At 41.2% G+C, this 21,201-nt stretch overlaps 2 protein-coding genes across 2 annotated transcripts in view; one reads left to right on the top strand and one right to left on the bottom strand.

Annotated features, from left to right (window-relative positions):
- LOC119598299 (CD109 antigen-like) overlaps positions 1 to 3,124 on the top strand; it is a 20,057-nt gene extending 16,933 nt beyond the window's left edge. The window contains exons 24-27 of the mRNA XM_037947960.1: positions 401 to 597; positions 874 to 1,075; positions 1,404 to 1,512; positions 1,709 to 3,124. Coding sequence (XP_037803888.1) covers positions 401 to 597; positions 874 to 1,075; positions 1,404 to 1,512; positions 1,709 to 1,956 — 756 coding nt within the window. The 3' untranslated portion in view covers positions 1,957 to 3,124. The remainder of the gene's footprint in view (positions 1 to 400; positions 598 to 873; positions 1,076 to 1,403; positions 1,513 to 1,708) is intronic.
- Positions 3,125 to 6,588: 3,464 nt separating this feature from the next.
- LOC119598300 (NAD(P) transhydrogenase, mitochondrial-like) lies at positions 6,589 to 21,103 on the bottom strand. The gene is made up of 18 exons (XM_037947961.1): positions 20,964 to 21,103; positions 13,846 to 14,047; positions 13,159 to 13,313; positions 12,689 to 12,829; positions 12,429 to 12,551; positions 12,112 to 12,299; positions 11,730 to 11,885; positions 11,060 to 11,486; positions 10,758 to 10,919; positions 10,469 to 10,622; positions 10,020 to 10,218; positions 9,653 to 9,819; positions 9,129 to 9,266; positions 8,650 to 8,870; positions 8,270 to 8,421; positions 7,948 to 8,107; positions 7,379 to 7,695; positions 6,589 to 7,251 (listed from the first exon to the last, which is right to left on the bottom strand). The coding sequence occupies exons 2-18, from the start codon at positions 14,043 to 14,045 to the stop codon at positions 7,105 to 7,107; spliced, it is 3,207 nt and encodes a 1,068-aa protein (XP_037803889.1). The 5' UTR covers positions 14,046 to 14,047; positions 20,964 to 21,103; the 3' UTR covers positions 6,589 to 7,104.
- Between the last annotated feature and the right edge of the window lie 98 nt (positions 21,104 to 21,201).

Raw genomic sequence — 21,201 nt, 5'->3', positions numbered from 1 at the left:
GATCTTGGAAAATGGTAAAAAATCGATATGCGTAAATAAGTCCCCGCATCTCTCAATTTACTCGATTCACAACACAATTCCAACAACTAAGTCACTTCATTCATCCAACACATAACAGGAAATTCGATCCTTTAACCCTTCCTTTCCTCCCAGATCGAAAACGTGTGGGGTGTGACTACTTTCTGCACTCATATTCACAAGAATTTCATTCATTTCGCCCTTCCCTCCCTCCTTGATCAAAGACTTGAGGGGTGCGTGGCCTCTTAATTCACTCATATTCACAAAAATTATTTCATTAATGTCTCCCTTCCCTCCCTTTTATATAAAAAAACGTGTGGGGTGTGTCATCCAAAATGAGATATTTATTCATTTTGCGCTTCTTTCCTTCCTTTCTTCTCAGATCAAAAATGTGTGGGGTTTGGTAAATGTCGTGGCGCACGGAGCAGGCCAGGCCATCCTGCAGCTGGACGTGAGCTACGGCATCGACTGGACGGATCTCAAGAAGCAGCCTCCGGTCGACGCTTTCAAGATGGTCATTAACGAACGCTATTCCAAGTTCCGCAACAAGTCTATTTGTAATGTGGAAATTTGCGCCAGGTGAGAGGCACCCGCCTTTATGTATTTATTATTTTTTAAATAGTTCTTTCAACCTTCTTCATTTTCTGCATCTCCTCCTCCCCATTTTGCCTTCTTTCTTTTTTTTCTTGTTTCTTCCCACTTCGTGTTCTTCCTCCTCACACTCGTCCACCTCTTCTGCAACTACATTTTTAAATGTTCTATTTGCATTTTTTCTTATAATTTTCATCTGTATTGCATTCCTCTTGTTAACTAATCGACCTTTTTCCCATTCCTCCCACCCTTGTCCCCACTCAGATGGACCAACCTAGAGGAGTCGCCGCAGAGCTCGGCAACGGTGATCGAGGTCGAGGTCCCGACGGGCTACGTGGCATTCCAGCTCGACCTTGAGAGGAGCATCCAACAGGCGCAGATCAGTGGAAACTTCCCCTCGCTAAGGGACGTTATCGGGGGTCACGGAGACACGTTTGCCAGGAAGACTGTGTGGTTCTTCGATTATGTGAGTTTCCCTAGTACATGTTTTTTTCTGTTGCTTTGATATGGTGATGATAAGTGTGAGTTTATTCCGTTTTTTTGTTACGAGGAATATTGGAAAGGAAAAGTAAAAATAATATGGAGGTTGTAATTTGACATCGAGCTTTCATATTTACTTGGAAATCGGTTGGATTTGGAACCTTAATTAGTCTGTATAGTGGTGGTTAATATCTTAAATGTTGCATGGTACTTTTCGCATTTTTACGAGAATATTTTTTGGGGAAATGGGATGGGTTTGAAAGGAACATTTTGATTGGACGTTTTGCTGATATTCGGAACTATCTCGACCGCAGATTCCGGGTAATACGACGTGGTGCTTCCAATATGTGATGAAGAGATGGTATCCTGTTGCTAACTTGACAAGGGTCCGCATGGCCACGATCTATGAGCAGTATCAACCAGGTAAGGAAAGAAAGTTAATGATAATTTCTTTCTGTAATTAAAGCAAACATGTATTGACATAGCGATTTGATTGGCAAAGATTGTGTCTGTGTTGAACAGAAACTTCTCGTCTCTCCTCTACTGCATTCTTTCTCCTGTCTGTTTTCCCTTCCTTTTCGTCCTATTTACCAGTTGACCTGCTCCCCTTCTCCCACAGAGCGCTTCCAGATGGTGATGTTGAATTCGACTGTGAACACCCTGGACGTGTGCGAGGTGTGTGGCTCGTACCAGTGTCCCTACTGTCCCATCTACAGTTCGGCGCCGTCGCTCAATCTTCCCAACATCGGGTTTTTGATCTCAGTGGCCCTTTTGACTTACGTGTATCAAGTGTTCTCGGAGAGCCGTTCGTTCGCAGGCTCGAGATGGCCAGGGGGCAGTGGCAGTGGAAGTGGCAGTGTTTGGTGAGAGGAAGTGTGTAGATTTTGAATCGTCGCCACAACGAATGCATGTGTATTTCTTCAGACCTTTCTGTTGTATGGAGAATCGGAGTTTGTGTATTTCCGAAGGATTTCTTTTCCATTGATAGAGAATGTGAATTTCCGAAGGAATTCTTTTCCACTGATGGAGATAATGTGTAAGGTTTCCTCAAGGAAAAAGTTGTAAGTTAGCGTTTTAATTTTTTAAGCATGTTACAAAACAGAAAAAGATTACAGGAAATTCATTTGAATTAGAGTGTGATTAAGAATAATCATTTTTTTAAGTGATAGAACTTGTGTACATATTCGTTATTGTATGAATTCTGTAAAGATAAATTCCTAATACAATAATCCGTCCTTTAGTTTAGACTTCCACAAACCGTCCATTTTGAGGGAACAAAATTTTGTTCTTGTGAATATCTACCCGAATGTTGTGACAGGATGTGTGACATGCTACTATGAAAATCTTCGAAAATTTCAAGTAGATTAATTGTGTAGTCTCAAAAATACTTCAACCAAATACCAATGTATTACACCAGGTACATTAAGAATAGGTGCCACTTTAGTTTTATACTTTTTAAATCGCAGTTCTTCCATTCTCCAATGTGGTAGTTTTACCAAATATGGCAGAACAGCTAATAGCAAGGAGGTATGCTTATATTTTAATTGCCTGCATCAGGTTTGCCTGCTGAAGAACAGTGCCTTACGTCTATCACTTTTATGAACATTTTTTTATTAACTTCTGATGCCACTGGTTTTCCGATTTCCCTGATGTTTATGTTCTCGTAATAGCAGTTTATATTAAGGTTTGGCATTATGAAAATTGTAGTTGTACGATTGTTAAAAGCAATGATTATTTGTCTGTGGACTTCATGTTTCCGTACTGCATTGTAAATTTTTTATTTGTTAACCCGTACCAGGGTTACGGAAGCCATTATCCACATACTTGTATAGGATATGTGTTGTATATTTTTATATGATCAAACCTAGAAAGAAACGGCATGCATGCAGACAGTATGAGTAAAATGTTTTGCAAATTAGATGTGCAATATGGAGTTGTACATAAGAAAAATTCAGGCATTCCTCCTTATTGTAAATATTTCACGTTATGCAGCTACTGTTCTTAGAAGAAAATGTTTTATATATAACATAGGAAAGGCAGTGACTGAGGTATGTTCATTATTTTTTCCTAGGTGATATATATATATATATATATATATATATATATATATATATATATATATATATATATATATATATATATATATATATATATATATATACATACATATACATATATATAATGGTATATTGAATGGTACTGATTCGAGAGTGATTTGTTAATGTTTAAAACATAGAACTGAGAGGTGTAAGAGGTCTCAGCCAGAAAACGGAAAAGTGCCCTTTCTATTGCATTTGTTTTGAATTAGAATACAGGAATCTGGGATCCGTGTGTGTGCTTTACTGTTGTCGTATAGACTGACTTTCCGGACATTTTCCTTGTTCAACGGAGTACGAGTACCAGTGCACGAAGTAGCATGAATGGAAACAATGGTAGTGTGAATCATATAACAGGATGATTGATTCCAAAAACACACAAGATATTAAACGTTTGTTTTTTATTCTTAATTTAAAGGATATGTTTACTTTAGATTCTTTCTTTTTATGCAAGATTTTAATCAGGTTTGCTGTTCTGATTAGACCTAACGACAGTTCACCCGCTTGGGAACAAGTGTTGTTTTTCATATTGAATAAACCTTCTAAGGGAATTTGTATGTCTGGACATCCAGTTCTTGGGATTCCAGTAAAAATATATATATTTAAACGGTATTTTATTCATTAGCATCCTCCAGAAGACCAAATTAACAAGTTAATAAATCTAACCAAATGCTAAAGAAGTCTCTTGGTTTGATTTGGTTTGTGCGTGTTTAACGATATTCACGTTTTTTTGTGCCATAACTCCTGTGGTATTTACGAAATACGAATGTCATTTCCAGACTGTCGACGTTTCTAAACCTTTTTGATGCATCTGCCTGACCTGTTTCCAATCAGGTAAGTGCAGCTAGATATTTGTTTTGGTCTTTGCATATTAGTGGGTGGTTTACAATATGGGTACAATCTGTATAACAGTAGTGCAGTACATAAAAAGTGTCTAAAAGTTTTTTTTATTGACCCCTCCCTTGCCCGTTGTTGCCATGAGGAGGCTTCGGAGGCGGAGACCAAGGCTCAGCATTGGGGATCTCCCCTACTTTGGCCCTCAGCCCTCGCCTAAACTAGTTGATGCGGCATAGCATAAGCTAAAAGGTATTAGAAGGGGAAGGGGTTAATGGAGTAAGGAGCATTATGATTAAGTTTTGTGACGAAAAGGGCATGAGTTAACGATTAGGGTAAGTGGACAGAACAAGGAGATGAAGAAGAGAAGGAAAAGGAAAGGAAAAGAAAAGACCATGTAAAATTTGCTGAGGTTTACACTGGGCCCCGAGTCCCGTCTCCTAAGCCCCCCCCCCCCCCCCCCCCCCCCCCATGACGACAACGAACAAGGGAATGGAGATATCCGTTCCGTTTGAGATTTGCGAAGTTCTGATCACCCCCTTCATGTTTATATTGGCGGAGCGTCCCTCCGTCATTTCAGAATTGTTGGCGTTTAGGCCACCCAGCCAAACACTGCTGATCCACAACCTGATGTGTGACTGATCAGAGTGCTCTGCAGAAACGCGCACATGCACCAATTGTCGTGGCTCCCATAATGTATTTTATGGGGGTTCAGGGTTGCCCTACCTATAAGATTGAATATGAGAATTGCCACTTCAGACTCAATCTTGGCCTCGCTTTACGTGTGGCCAGACAGGAAGCACGCAGACGAGGTTTTTCCTTTTACTCCCTACACCAGTACTGTCCTTCACTGCCCTCCCAAGATGTTTCTACGTCTCCCCCAGTATCTCCTCATCTCACTTCTACCCCCCTCCCTCTCCCAGTTAAATTCTTTTGGCATGCTAAACCCCAGTCTGCACCACAGTTCTAGACATTCCAATCTCTATTTCCCAATTTTCCCCTCTCCCTACTCATCGCACAAGACAAGCTAAACGTTCCACCCCATCTTCTACCGCATCCTTATTCCCATCAACCTCCCCCTCCGCTCTTGGAATGTCTAACCAACCTTGTTAGTCCCTTCCTTCTGATGTATGTTCTTTTTTTTCTGCTTATGGGTGATTTTTTTTTTTTTTTTTTTTTTTTTTTTGGGGGGGGGGGGTCACGAAGCGATGTTTGTGGATTTCCAGAATGGTCAATGGTCAAACAAATGTGCCAGACATCGAAGGTCACACTGCATTATGGCAAAGTATTATGGTTAAAAGGGCAAAAATGAGTTAACGATTAGGATAAGTGGACAGAAGAAGGGATGAAGAAGAGTAGGAAAAGGAGAGGAGCAGAAGAAAAGACCATGCAAAATTAGGTGAGGCTACGGCTGAGGTCCAAGGCGATCCCCTATATATTTATTTATTGAAAATGTTCTGCCGCTTCAACATCTAAGGTCATTACCGGCATATTTAAAATATAGCGATAGGGTGGAAGTGTTAAATGACATCAAAGGTCTAATGATGCTAAGATAAAGTAGAGTAGCGAAAAGGGTTAGGAATGAGTTCATGATTAGGGTTAAGTTACAGGTTGAACTGTGGTAGAGGGTAGTATGGTAGTGTACAGGGTAGAGAAGGGGAACTGATGGGGTATAACATAAGGTAAGGTTGTTGGAAGGGGAAGGAGTCAAGGAAGAAGGGAGCATTAGAATTAAGTATCGTGGCGAAAACGACAAAATGAGCTTAACGATAAATGAACAGAACATTGGGATGCAGAAAAGGAAAAGGAACGAAAAGACCATGCAAAGCTAGTTGAGGCGAGTGCTGAGGACCAAAGTAGGGATGATCCCCTACACTGGGCCTAAGCCCCCATGACAACGAGGAGCAAGGGATTGTGTGGGGGGGTCAGTAAGGCAATGTGTATGAATTTCCAGAATGGTCAAAGTCAAATGTACCACATCAAAGGTTACACAGCATTTATGGTAAAGTATTTTGACAAAAAGGGTAAATATGGGTTAACGATCTGGATAAATCGAGAGAAAGAAAGAGAGGAAGTGGGTGATCCCCTACATTGGGTATCTATTTCCGCCTCCTAAGGCAAGAGCATAGGATTGGGAGAGGACTTCTGACGTATATTAATCAGCAACTAAATGCCGTTTACCCTTTTCATTACTGCGTCTTTCCATAGCATTATAAGGCTTTTATGTCTAGCTCACCTATTTTGTTTTGTAACCATTAACCATTTCATCGACCAGTTTGCCAACCCTGTGACCCAAATGGCTGCCAATTTTTTTTTTTTTCATTCATAGCATGCCCTGGACACTACCGTCTATGATAGGTTTGGTCCATGACAGGAAGTTTCTTTTGTAACCTTTAGGGCCTTCAAATTGTCGAGTACTGTTCCTGTTTTAAAGGAACTTTAATTTCTAGATTTTTGCAATTAATCATCCTTTGAATACTTTGCCATCAAATTACACTCCACAGATCACGACACCATTGAAGTGATTGCATGCCTGCTTAATATACACAGGGAGAATTATTCGATTACATTTTATTATTATTTATTTACCGACTAAAATAAAATTCTCTCATAACCCGAACACACACACGTTGAACCCGTGACAAACACACGGACCATTTTTGCCATTGATCGCCACCCTACGTACTTCAACAATCACTACAAGTTCGCCAAGCAAGATGCTTTTGTGGAAAACATCTGGATGAGAAAATACAATACTTTACATGAACTTTATACAATACATTAACTAAGATCCTGCTAATACCCCTATTGTCCATTTTTTCACTGGGGAGGGAATTAGGGGGAGTAACTTCTTAAAACGGCTTAAAATTTATATACAATTTTAAATAAAAAATAATAATTTTGATGGTTTCCCTATATCAAAGTTACAGATCAAAAATCATATACAGTATATTCCTTGCAAAAAATTAACAGACCAATTTAAAGCACTGTTGTGATTTTTTGGGTTCTTCACATTGAAAAATCCATCAAACAGCTTGGTGACAATATGGCACATGATAAAGCTGCTCGGCTTCAAACTAAAAATCTAATCGTAGTGTTCCTTGAGCTTGGTCAAAAGGGCATCGCAGGTCTTCTTAGCATCTCCGAGCAACATGTTAGTGTTCTCCTTGAAGAAGATGGGATTGTCAACAGCAGCGTAGCCGACACCAAGGGATCTCTTCATAACAATGACCTGAGGAAATAGGTAGTGGGGTTCAAATTTTAATCTGGGAAGCATGGGATCTAAAATATCTTCCTACACATACAATGAAACTGAGGACCATAGACACTCCCAGTCTAAACAATAAACAATGTCCCACCTGTTGTGAAAGCCAGACGCGAAGTACGGGCATGCCGGCGATGATGGAGTTGGGGTCATCTTCTGCAGCAGAGTTGACCGTATCGTTGGCACCGATGACCAACACCAGGTCAGTCTCAGGGAAGTCGTCGTTGATTTCGTCCATCTCCAGCACGACATCATAGGGGACACCAGCTTCAGCCAAGAGCACGTTCAGCTGCCCAGGCATACGCCCAGCCACGGGATGGATGCCGAAGCGCACATTCTTGCCCTTCTTCTTCAGAATGTCAACCATCTCGGCAATGGGGTACTGAGCCTTGGCAACGCACAAGCCGTAACCTGGGAGATCATTTTTTTTAGAAATTGTATTTGTACACTTTCCTTACGACTCTGCTAAGTTACATGCCAACTGCTAATTACAAAGCAAAAGGAAAATAATTACAAATGATGAGCAGTAGCAATCTTCAAAATATTTTAGGGTGCATTATAAAAATTGCTATAATTATCAAACTATATTTAACTGTTAATACTTCAGGAAAGGGGAAGATTACATGCAGAGGTACTTCCTCTAGAGCCAGAAAAGTTCCTTACCAGGGACAATAATGATATTCTTGGCATTGGTCATCATCTCTACAGTCTGCTCGACATTGGTCTCTGTGTGGGTACCGGTAATTTCCATGGGTTTGCCTGAGCCAGTGGAGGATGTGCCGAAACCTCCCAAAATAACATTGGGGAGAGATCTGTTCATGGCCTACATTGGGGAGGAAGGGGTATAGAAAGATTATATAGCAAAAAGACAACTAATATCTTGAACAGACTTAACAATTCATATATCATCATGAGTGGTGTTAGGAATCACATGTAAAAGTAATAATTGAAATAAAATTACCCTTTTTAGGGAACAGTCTCTCACCTTACACATAATGTAAGAAAGGATGGCACCAGAAGAACCAATGAGGGCACCCACAACAGTCATCAAATTGTTATTCAACATGAAACCTTCAGCGCAGAGGGCCCAGCCAGAGTAACTGTTCAAAACCGTGATCACAACAGGCATGTCAGCACCTGAAAAGAGAATGATTAGGAATACTTAGTATTTACAATAATTGTGATAATGCTGACATGACTTTCTAAAATACATCAGCAAATAAAAATGAAATGCAAAGTAAAGATGCTTCTAGAGCATTTTTTAAAATTTACTTCAACCTTTTCATATTTTTACACCCTATCTGTCTCCTTTGGAACAGAAGTTTCGCTTCCCACTCCAACCCCAAGCAGGAAGGCCCTACATACCACCAATGGCCATGGTAAGTGTGACACCCATGACAGCAGAGAGGGTGGTGGTGGCTCCGAGCATGGACAGTCCAGCATTGAGGGATGGGTCGATGAAGTAGTAAGCCATGGCACCAACATTAGCTGCAAGGAGACTAGCATTGAGGGCATGGCGGCCAGGGAGGAGGAGGGGGGCAGAGTTCAGCAGCCCTTGCAGCTTTCCGTAGGCAACCAAGGAACCACTGAAATAGAATATGAATGTATGCAAGTAATGTGTATTTTGGGGAATACAAGTAATGTATGGATATTCTGAGAAATACAAACAAAAATTTAAACTGACTATGCAAAACATGTCAAACATCATAACCAATTTGGATTTAAGATCCTAAAACAATCGCAGATAATAAAACTGCACTGAAGTACTGGTTTCTATATGATTATAAGGTGCTTGATTGGAAAAAAAAAAATCATTACAATCACAGCAGCAAAGCCAGACTAACCTGAAGGTCACACCTCCAATGTAGGTACCCAAGAAGAGGGCTGTCTTAATAGCATTGGCAGCAGGGTCAGTGGCAAAGTGAGGGAAGTCGTGGAGGTATGTTGCAATACAGGTGAGCACAGCAGCAGCACCCACCAAGCTGTAAATGAGTTGTAGATAATTAGACATAGTATGAAAGTATCCTTAGAAGCTAAGAATAAACCTAATGATCATGGCAGTGTAGCATTCACTGATTATTTTCTTGATATTTACAGTCAATTTCTAAAATCAGGCAAAGACATGTTAGTTTAAGATTTATACAAGCTTCATACAAAACTAAGCTTGCAACATTAATCTGTAATACACCTGATATATCCTATGAAAGTCAAGAAGAATATATTTCCCTGAATACAGGAATCCATATGCTGGCAATTCCTGTCCCATAAGAAACAAACTAGCCACTCAAAGATTTTCCAACCAAATGGTATACACATGGAAGATCTTCAAATTCCTCCTTAACTAAGAATTCCATGACTTGCAACATACCTGTGGAATGCAGCCACGAGCTGAGGTAGATCAGTGATCTCAATCCTCTTCGCAATGGTGGAGCCAATCGCACCTCCAAGAGCAGCTGCTCCACCCATCTGCATCAGGACGGGGTGGGCTGGCACCAGCTGGCCAATGGTGGCTGCTATACCGCCTGACACACCAATCTGGAAATGAAAGCATTTTGTGCTAGCTGCATCAATTGAAAGGGATGAGGATACATTAGAAAAAAGAGAACATTAAGATGTGAAAATGAAGAACCTCTAAAATGTCCATTCTCACTTTACTTTCAAGCTTTTTAAAAGTATTGTTCAAATTACTTCCATGTTCAAAACTATGTCAAAGACCAAAGGGCTACAATGCTCACCATGCCAAGGGTGTTGCCCAGCCTGCAGGTTGCCTGGTTGGAGAGACCAGCAAGGGCACCCACACAGCACAGAGAGGCAGCGAGGTAGGCCATCTGGTGGCTCTCAGCATAACCAGCTGCAGCAGAGGCTGCATATCCACCGAGGAAGGCAGTGGCTGGGATGCCATACAGGTAGTTGTACTCAGGAGGATCAGTGGGTCTGTGGAGAGAAGCAAAGACAGACCATTTAGGATTTGTGGTCTTTTGAATTATTTTGTCAATTTCTGAATGGTTATAGAAGTAATTTTTGTTCACCTTCTTGATCAATTTGATTAATTTTATAAAACTATCAAAAAGAAATTTAACACTGAGTATTTTTAAAGACCTTGTAACCAGGTCGTACACTGAGTATCCTCTCCTTAAACCCCTAAGCAGGGCAAATAATATATAGAGCATCAAACAACTCTCACCTCTTGAACATGTCCAACATCCTCTGCGTAACAATGAAGCCGCCAAAGATGTTGATGAAGGAAATGAAAGCAGCAGAGGCAGCCAAAGCTTCAATGACATTAGTGGGGTAGTAACCACCACTCATTAGCAGAAGACCACCAACAGCAGTAATACCTGTTGACAAATTAAACTTTACATCAACCTATAAAAGTGAATTTATATAGTACATTTTCATTAAATTCACTTCAAGTCACGTATTATGTACACGTGTGTGTGTGTGTGTATATGGGGGGGGGGGGGACTACTTACCTGAGATGGCATTGGTGACAGACATAAGAGGAGAATGAAGAGCAGGAGTGACAGACCACACAGTGTGATAACCAACGATGCCAGACAGAGCGAAGGTGGTCATCATCTGGGTCATAGCAGCATTGGGGGAACCAATGCCAAGGCCCACCAAGCTGCCCAAACCTAAATAAAGATACATGATTAGACACTGGCTGCCTTTACAAGCAGAATGAATCTCATGATACTTAACAAAAATGCTTAAGAATACTTAAGCACTACGTTTTCACCAAGTACAGACAAAACTAACATTATGACCCACTCACCAGCTGTGTACATGAGGGCATCTTTCATTGTGATGTTGAAGTAATTAGGGGGTGGAGGGGGCTCCTTGACTGCCGCAGGAGCAGCTGCAGCTGCAGCAGGGACAGCTCCTGGGGAAGGCTCTGGTGGAGGTGGAGGTGGCCACATCAGCTGGCCATTCTGCAGGATGATTGAACCCCTTACAACCTCGTCCTCAAGGTTGATGTTGAAGTGGTCCTTCTCACCAATGGACAGGAGGAACTTCGAGATGTTGTTGCCATATAAGAATGAAGACTGAGTAGGCAGGCGGGAAGGCAGGTCAGTGAGGCCAATGTGTGTGACGTCATTGTAGACAGACACTTCACCTGGGACTGTGGTTTCGATGTTGCCTCCTGCCTCAGCTGCTAAGTCAACTACTACAGAGCCAGGCTTCATGAGGTCAATGTGTTCCTGAGTGGGAAGGGGGGGGGGGGGGTTTACCATAAGACTTTTGCACTGGCGAATCTGATTGAAGTAAATGCTTCAAGAAATGTGGTTCAAGATAAAACAAAATTTGCCACTGAGCAAAAGGTATACCATAATGCTAACCAAACTTGCTTGTGCTCCCAATTCTGCTGCATAGTACACACACTACAACATGCACTGTCCCTTCCCTAACCAGCCTTTTTAATAAACTAATATTCTTGTAATTACCTTCTTGATCAAAACTGGAGCCTTCTTTCCAGGGATCAAAGCAGTCGAAATAATGATGTCGACATCCTTTGCCTGCTTGGCGAACAGAGCCATCTCTGCCTCGATAAATTCCTTTGACATTTCCTTGGCATAACCACCTGTTCCCTCACCCGATTCCTGAGAATACAAAATTTGCAATGTAAGTGTATAGGAAAATATACATATGTACATGAATGCTGTTAAAAGATCAGCCATATACATCAAATTATGTCTTGAATGAAAACCCTAGCAAAAGACTACTATTAACATATACTTTGAAAATGTTTAATACAATCTCCAAATCTATCCTCTAACCACAAATACACCATGTGACCCCCTTTGCCCCGCAACCTCACAAACTTACCTTAACATTCACTTCCAAGAACTCTGCACCGAAAGACTCGACCTGCTCCTTGACAGCAGCTCGGGTGTCAAAGGCACGGACAATGGCTCCCATATTCTTAGCTTGACCTACGGCAGCCAGGCCAGCTACACCACCACCAATGACCAGTACTTTGGCAGGTGGGACTTTACCAGCAGCAGTAATCTGACCTGTTAAAAAAGGGGAAATGAAACACACATTCTACCTCTGCAAAAGCTCAAGGTTCTAAAATCCAATAGTAATAAACTATCAGATAAACATGTATACCACACACTTAATTTTTATACAAGTCAACATACCAGTAAAGAATCGACCGAAGTGGTTTGAAGCCTCGACAACAGCTCTGTAACCTGCAATATTGGCCATGGAGCTAAGTGCGTCAAACACCTGAGCTCTTGATATTCTTGGCACACAATCCATGGCTGTGGAAATGAAGCATAAAGTCTCAAAACTGGGAAGTATGTAGTTAAAAAAAATTACACAAACTTATTTACTTACTTACTTTAGGACTTACACAAATTTAGCAAAAAGGACTATAATTCCCAGATACCAATCTCACCAAAAGCAGTAATCTTCTTGGATGCCATTTTGTCCAGAAGTTCCTTGTTCTGCGCAGGATACAGGAAGGAAATCAACATGCCATTATCTTTCAGCAGGTCAACCTCCTCAAGGGCTGGCTGGCGGATCTTGAGTACAATATCTAAAGTAGATGGTTACAGTATATAAATACTTATTCAGTAAGATAAGAAACAATGTACAAGGACAAAACAAAGGACATTAATTCATCGTATATTCAAGGCACCATGTTGGTTAACCCAATGGTCCTGGGGCCATGCACTGTCAATTGTAGTTCTGTCATGTTTGTTTACACAGATGACTCCACAAGTTTTTATTTTTGTTATATTATCAACATTGTCATCATCAAGAGGTTAAACAAACCTCAAAAGCCCATGACATTGAAGTCAACAAGTCCTTACAACCTTAACCACTATCCATATCTGTTATATCAGAAACAAAATATTCACTGACCAGATGTGTAAGCTGCATTCCTATCCACAATTTTTGCACCAGCTTCTTCAAAGGCAGCATTGGGGTACTTTGCCAGCACTCCAGCATTATTCTCTATGTTCACAGTGAAACCCTTCTTGCTCAGGGCAGCCACAGCAGCAGGGGCTAAAGCCACTCTGGAAAATTTCAGCAAAGGTCAATCGCAGGAAATATAGCAGTAGTTTTGTACTTGTTTAAATTCCACTGATAATAAGAATGAGAAAAATCCCACTTTCTATTTTTACATTAACCACGGTTCTATGAATCTAAATGAAACAAGTACACATTCAGAGACTGTACTACAATACAATCTGTTTTCCTAAATAATGAAATAGTCTATTGTACAAAAGTTTTCTATTATTTTTTTTTAGAATTTCTTTGCTGTTACAAAAGACTGCAATACTACAAAATATAATACAGAATATCAATACACTCATGAAAAGCAAACAAAATGCACTATTACACAAATTTCTGTGTCATTTTCTCTGTTAAAAGCAACATGGGGAAAAAAGAAACGAGACAGAATAAAAAAGATAAAGACAAGGTTCTTTTCCAAAAGCACGCAGTATATATTCTAGCTTCAACTAATCCGACTCTTAACTGACTAGGAGAAAAAAGAAAAAAGCTAAACGCACACCAAACCAGTATTATTTGCTTGCACTTCCTCACCTCCTCTCATTCTGCCAGACCTCCTTCGGGACACCAATAGTCATATTCTTGTAGGGGATCCCCTTGATGGGCTCTGCTTCCTTGGCACTCTCGCAGAGGCGGGCATGAGTTCGAAGGCCTCGGACCGAGCATAGCAGCTTCCCCCGGCTGCTGCTCGACAACTCTAGCGTCGAAAGCGAGATGCGTAACAACGACGCCATCTCTAGAGGGAAAAAGAGGAATGGAATTATTGCAAAATGAATGCAAGTAAAATGATTGTGCAATACAGATATCCATGGATTAGTTCTGCTTAACCCAATCACTACTGATTTATTTACGTTCCCTGTATTTTTTTGTAAATTTTGTTACATACAGATGGCTTCACATGTGCTCAGCCACTAAGAAATCTATCAATAGGCCCTAGTGACCATCCCGATTTGCCTAGAAATTGAGGGAATTTTTTTTTTCTCTCATACTATTGATACGGATATTCATTTTCCTTGATTATTATGATTAAATTGTTATCAAAATCTTGGTAACATTAAAGAATGAAATAATACAAAAGAACTTTCCAAAAATCAAGGAAAAGGGCAAACAGGTGAGATAGGTACGTCTAATCACCGACTCCTTGGTGACTAAGCAATTGTAGAGCCATATATGTACAACTACAATAAACTTATATTACTGTGGGCATGGCATGTATTCTTGTCATCTGTGCCATTTGGGTTAAATACTGTCATGGAATAATTAACTTTGAAGGGGGGGGGGGAGGAACTTCCAATAAACGAAAACTGGGATTCATATATATATATATATATACATAAATTCTAAAAAAAATTAAATTACTAATCCTAAAGTATTGCACAATACAGATAAAAGGAAGAAAATACTATCAAGTCAAATTATCCAACCAATAAAAATAGTCAGTACACCTGATAGGCACCTGTGCTGGTCTAAATTCAAGTTTATCTCTGTACATCCCAAACTGTAAAAACTTTGAATGCATTCTAGTTATCAATTAATGAAAAAGGTTATAAAAAATAGAGTCTAAAGGCCAGAATGCACATGAAAAAAGCATTTGATCAAGAACTTGCACATAATCTAATCTTCGTAGATTAGAACTAATGATTATGATAGTTTAGGAACACGTAATTATGTACATGTTAATTATGTACATGTTAACACTGCTAACTACACAATGCCGGAATTAATAAACTAGCCTTCATTTCACAAGAAAAAAAGAAAAAAGAAAAAAGAAAAAAAAATATATATATATATATATAATATATATATATATAATATATAATATATATATATATATATAATTATATATATATATATATATATATATATATATATATATATAATAGTATTAGAATAATAATAAGTAACGTTCCATTAATCTTTACATCGGGGTTACGACCTGCCTCCTACTGACAGTCAGTCAGAGGCTTCTTAAACTAAAAAAGCTATATTCAAGTTCTTTAAAATGCACCACTTCCATAATTATCCATGTACACCATTTTTTTACGTCTTTGTTTACTATAACGGGGTGGGGTGGAAGCCGGCGCGAGCTCGTCGGAACAGTTGGCATCCCTGCAATCAGCTGATGCGCCCGACTCATCTTTTCATTGACAATTTCTAGTGACGAATCGATTGCATGCAAGGAATACATTTACCTCCGTAGAGCTGATGACTCAATATGCAAATTATGGGAGTGAATGAACGAAAATCGACCATTTTGAAACATACCATTGATGCACTCTCAGGAGTACGGCATCAATTTGACCCCAAGGGACATGGCCCCAAAGAGGGTGCAATGTACTTTCGCACACGAAACACGAATCTTAATTACGTCAATGACAAATTTAACGGTATAATGTTTATATTTGCGCACTATACTCTTTCAATTGCAATCTTTTATCATGTGCATTATCGTGCAAGCGTCATGTAACCTAACACTTCACATTCATCACCCCATATCTTTTACACACAGTAAGTGCAATGACGACTTGAAACTAAATGGACATTTTACAATCATTCGTCTTCCAAGTATCAGTTCACCATTCCTCTAAAGTGTGAAGTATTGTTTCAAGGCTGTTTCCCGAACAAGGACCTTGTCTCAACTGTCTTATACGAGTTGACCGTTGAAGAGTGTAATCTACGTAGTAACCTCGGCATTTTAACCCGGAACGGAAAACAATGTCGTGACTTCCAGAGCGGTCAGAGTGCGTTGCGTGTGAGGGAATGGACCCCACGAGGTCGAATATTGTTTGCCTTGACCTCAGGACGGCCACAAAGGAACGTCTTCAAAATAAAGGTTTCTTAATTCGACATTGCAGTCATTCCATAGTTCTGAAACCCATTTCAAAACTAATTTTCGACGCGTTCTTACCATCAGCGCATCAAATACTACCCTAATATTTTTCATGAAAGATATAGAAATAAGATGAAGAAATGCCAAGACCACATCCGCGGTGCATCTTGCGCAACGCTGGCAAGTAGCAACAACTCTTTTCTCACCAGCGCCACGCTCGCCGGCCCGGACGACTCAGCCTCCATCATATCTGGCAATCTTCCTATGTCAACCCACGTGACTGCATCACTGCCGTCACTACTGCAATGACGCAACTGACGTGCAATAACCGGTGCTTTTACGGCGCTTATTTTAATATCTACTCTCCTTTTGCACAATCTCGAGACTCAAGGCTGCGGGACGGGCACCCGAGCCAACGAACAGCAGAGGTGAACGCTAGCGGGTTTCCTTCAAGAACCGGTGTGGACTAATGCCTCATGTGAACCACATCTATCTGAGGACACGCAGGGGAGTTCTCTAATCCCTTACGACGGAATTCCAGTCCGTAAACCCTACCAAATATAGATAAAGTACGGAAAGTGAGGACTGACAACTATGAAGGGAGAAAGCACAGCCGGCCAGCAGCGAAGAGCCACAAATAGCCCTGATACACATTTGACTAGCAAGTCACACGACCGTCCCGTGGACCAAGAATCTTCAATGAAAGGCCGAAACGGAAAAAAAGAAAACCGAGGAGAGAATGAGCGAGAGGACGAATAAGCAGTAGCATGAGGGGCAGTTGGGAGGAGGGGCAGGGCATTAGGAACAAGAGAAAAAAAAATATAAAACGAAGGTAAGCAATGGAAAATATTGGAAATGAATGAAAAGCAGATAAAAGGCGAAAGGGAAACGAAGGGAAAACGAAAGCAGGAAAATAAATTCAATTATTCAAACCAAGTCGATTATGTCTCGTCCCCCCCCTAATCCTCCTCCCACAACAAAATGCACAACCCCATCCCTCTCCCTTCCTTCCCCACCAATGTCAGTCCTAAATGCTTGCGCGTGGTGTCGCAGCAGTTGACCTCGTTACCGCCAGTCGCAAGAAAATCTGCAGTTCATTCATGCTCAATCTAGTCCCTTGAATATAGAGTAGAACTCAAGAGAGAGCAAGCAGAAAAAAAAATGGAAACAGGCGAGTAAAAAAAGAAATCAAGAACGCGTGTGACTCAGTACCACCATTTTTATTTCTTTTTTTACATAAGCACAGGACGAATTTTACGAAATCTCTCTCTACAAATATACAAGACCATTAAGAAAACTACTACACGTACAACTTGTTCCATTGCAATATCCTTACCACGTCTACGTCTCCTATCCACTATTCAACACCCATGAACTTCATCTACCATCCCAACGAAACTCTTTATCGCCCCGCCCCGCCCCCCCCATCACTCTCTACCCTCAAGGCCAATCAGCTGAGCAGAAGCCGGCAGGTGGCTGGCTCAAGGGAAGGGGACGGGAAGGGGAAGGGGAAGGGCGGGTGGGGACATCCCTCGTAAACCTGTCATGGACAAACTGCTTTCCTCCTCCTCTCCCCTCCCCTTCTTCCATCCCTCCCACTCTGCTTTCTTCTTTTCTTCGCTGTCCAGTCGTCTGCTTGGATGCTTTCTTTCTTGCTTGTCCCTTTCTTATAAATCATATTGTTTGATTGATTATATATCTTTTTACTTCCCTTCTTCCACCTCTTCTGTCCGTTTACTTGTTTGATGGTCCCTGCCTCATTCCTTCCTTTGCTTTACTATTTGTATCCATTCCTTCCTCCGTAACTCCCTCATTGCTTGCTTGCTTTCTTGAAACCTCCCCCTGCTTTATCCCATTTGTGTCTGCTTGTTTACATGCTCGCTCCCCTCTCGGCGCTCTCTCTTAACCCCCCCCCCTCCCTCCCTCCCTCCCTCTCTCTCTCTCTCTCTCTCTCTCTCTCTCTCTCTCTCTCTCTCTCTCTCTCTCTCTCTCTCTCTCTCTCTCTCTCCTGAGGCAAGGCCGCCGCCCTCTTAAAGAGTTCCTTTAAAACATCGAAGAATGAGTGGGGGATGGGGGTGGGTGTTATAACAAGGCTTAACGGAAACTTATGCTTCAGAAAACATCTTTGAAAAGTAACTATACATTAAAAAATACTAACGAATTCCATCACACGTACTATTTACAAATAATTCGACTTGCTGTTTGGGAGGGCGAAAAGCGCGCACGAGGGAGGGAGGGAAGGAGGGAGGGGGGAACCCGAAGTTACACTGGAAACGGGTGCACACGAACGTACACACACACACACACACACACACACACACACACACACACACACGAACGTACACACACACACACACACACACAAACGTACACACACACACACACACAAACGTACACACACACACACACACAAACGTACACACTTACACACACACGACAACACACCGCAAAACTGTACACACACACCAACGACAACCACACGAACGTGTACACACAACACACACACGAACGGTACACACCACACACACAAACACAACACACGAACGTACACACACACACAACACGAACGTACACACACACACACACGAACGTACACACACACACACACACGAACGTACACAACACACACACACGAACGTACACACACACACACACACGAACGTCACACACACACACACGAACGTACACACACACACGAGTACACAACACACGACACGTACACAACACACCCAACACACACCCACGAACGTACACATACACACGCACGAACGTACACATACACACACACGAACGTACACATACACACAACACAACGTACACATACAACACAACGTACACATACACACACGAACTACACATACACACAACAACGAACTAACCCCACAAATACACATACACACACGAACGTACACATACACACACACGAACGTACACATACACACACACGAACGTACACATACACACACACGAACGTACACATATACACACACACACACACACACACCTGCTTAAAAAGCCAAAAAGAGAGATTCCAGAATGATAATAATAAATAACACTTCATGGATTACGGTTCAATGAACTGAATAAAAGCAGCCGAGTGAATTTTCCAGCCTCGCCTTGCCTCCCACTCCAGATGAACCTACTATCTATATGAAAACCTGTCCTGCCTGTTAAAAAATGAAAGAAAAAAAGTGCAAGCCGTAACTGTCACAGAAGCTAGAGCAGGCAGACAGACAGACTACCGACATATTCAATATTGCATATGTATCTGAATCTTCAACATGTAATACTTAGTACGTGTACAACCGCATGGACAATATGCACGAGCACAAACACCACGCATGCACACGTACGCCAACACACACGTGCGGTTGGTATCCCTGCTTGCTGTCCCCTATCCCCCCCCTAAGCGTTAGCAACAACAGAGGTTAACAACACCTGTTACTCTAAGTACAGTTAATTCTTGTAGTTTTAATATACTAGGCGAGATTACAGCACATCTTTAATAACAACTGGTTCATTTGTCTAAAAATAAGTCCACGAGATAGAACGGTAACATTAACTGGGAAAAAAATCAAGATTACTTTACCATTCATATTCCTCTTACATATTCTCCTCGGTATACAAGCCACCTAATATAGGAATCGATAATGTAACAAGCCAAAAACTCAAAACGTTTAGCAAAAAAACGTTTAGGCCTAAACGGTTCCCAGACTTGGAACATGATTGTCTTTCCTTCCCTATCTCCGCATCCGCCCTCTCCTCCATCCTCTCCTCTCCTTTATTGCTCGCTTCGTTTTCGTCTCTTTATTCTCTCTCGCTAAAGCTACTAAAATATCTACTTTAACTTTGTATCTCATCTTCGTTAAGGTTAGTTTTCCCGATTTCTATGCCTTTTGTTTACTTTAAATCTTGTTTTTGGCGATTACCAGATTTTTAAAACTTAGAAGGCGAAGAACAAGGCATGGAAATCAACATCAAGAGAAAACAGTTGCAAACACGAATTAAACTAGTGAAGTTAGCCGATGAAATTTAATATGAATGGCATGACCGCCTGGGAAACATTGTCTGCAACTTTCCTTCGTTGTGGGTTCTCTTTCCCAAGGGAACCGCACCCTTTAGAGGAAAAAATACTGCATTTAATGGAACATATATACTTAACAGCAAACATTCGAAGATATACTCACGATAAGAGCCGCTTTGTAAATATTACCGAAGTTTATTCACTCAATTTAACAAAAAGTTCGTAAATCTTTACAAATCCTATGTCACTGCAGTTAAGGCGATATGTTTCCATCCCAGTTAATGGCCAATCACCCACACGCAAACGGACTGCATAGTAATCAATCACATGAATGCAAGATTGTAACTTCGCTCAGAGAGCAAAACAGACATGGGAGGGTTGTATTACGTGTTAGATTTCGTAAAGGTTTATTGTTGTGTGGAATAAAAGGAGCAAGAAGAGGTCATTTCGTGGTTATTTATAAGCGGTTTTTGGTCAAGCAGCAAACCTTACTTAACTACATACTATAAATAACCGAAATGGCAACACTCGCCGGTGGATGAAAATATATTAATGCTTCAACCTCTTTCCACTCTGACATAAGATTTCGCCCTAGCCCTATTTCCCTTGCAATAATTATCGATTCCCTTGCTGGCCAAGATGTCTCAGTGCGACGCCTGAATAAACCTCTGTCGCCCTGTCGCTACTACAGACCCGTCGGTTCTGTCTCTTACTCACTCATTTTTTCACTGAAATCAGTGTCATTTCCAACTAAAGGCTATATATAACACAAGGGGAAAATAAACGCTCGGCACTTACCGTCGAGCTGCAAAAGAAAATTTCAAAAGGAGATGGCAAAGAGAGAAATCCCGATGAGACCCAGCGTCGCCTCCTCCAGCCCGGCCGCAGCTGGAGATTCTCGTCCGACTCCGTCCTGCGCACAGAGGCCAGCGCCGGCGGTGCACCTTTCGATTGTCACTTTTTAAATGCACCCCCTTTAGAACCGTCTCTTTCTCACAATACGAGTAACAAAACACCACTGATTATTAATCGAGAC

Source organism: Penaeus monodon, chromosome 41 (assembly GCF_015228065.2).
Source record: "Penaeus monodon isolate SGIC_2016 chromosome 41, NSTDA_Pmon_1, whole genome shotgun sequence".
In the NCBI taxonomy this organism is placed as follows: domain Eukaryota; kingdom Metazoa; phylum Arthropoda; class Malacostraca; order Decapoda; family Penaeidae; genus Penaeus; species Penaeus monodon.
The sequence above is the reverse complement of the archived record's forward strand: the minus strand, read 5'-3'. Positions and strand labels throughout refer to the sequence as shown.

What these genes read in the sequence shown, in the direction of transcription:
- LOC119598300 (XM_037947961.1), bottom strand. Translation starts at nt 14,045, where the DNA reads ATGGCGTCGTTGTTACGCATCTCGCTTTCGACGCTAGAGTTGTCGAGC. An exon ending in TCTTGGAAGTGAATGTTAAG is followed by an intron (nt 11,886 to 12,111) that starts GTAAGTTTGTGA and finishes TTGTATTCTCAG; the next exon opens with GAATCGGGTGAGGGAACAGG. An exon ending in CTCGTGGCTGCATTCCACAG is followed by an intron (nt 9,267 to 9,652) that starts GTATGTTGCAAG and finishes ACTCATTTACAG; the next exon opens with CTTGGTGGGTGCTGCTGCTG.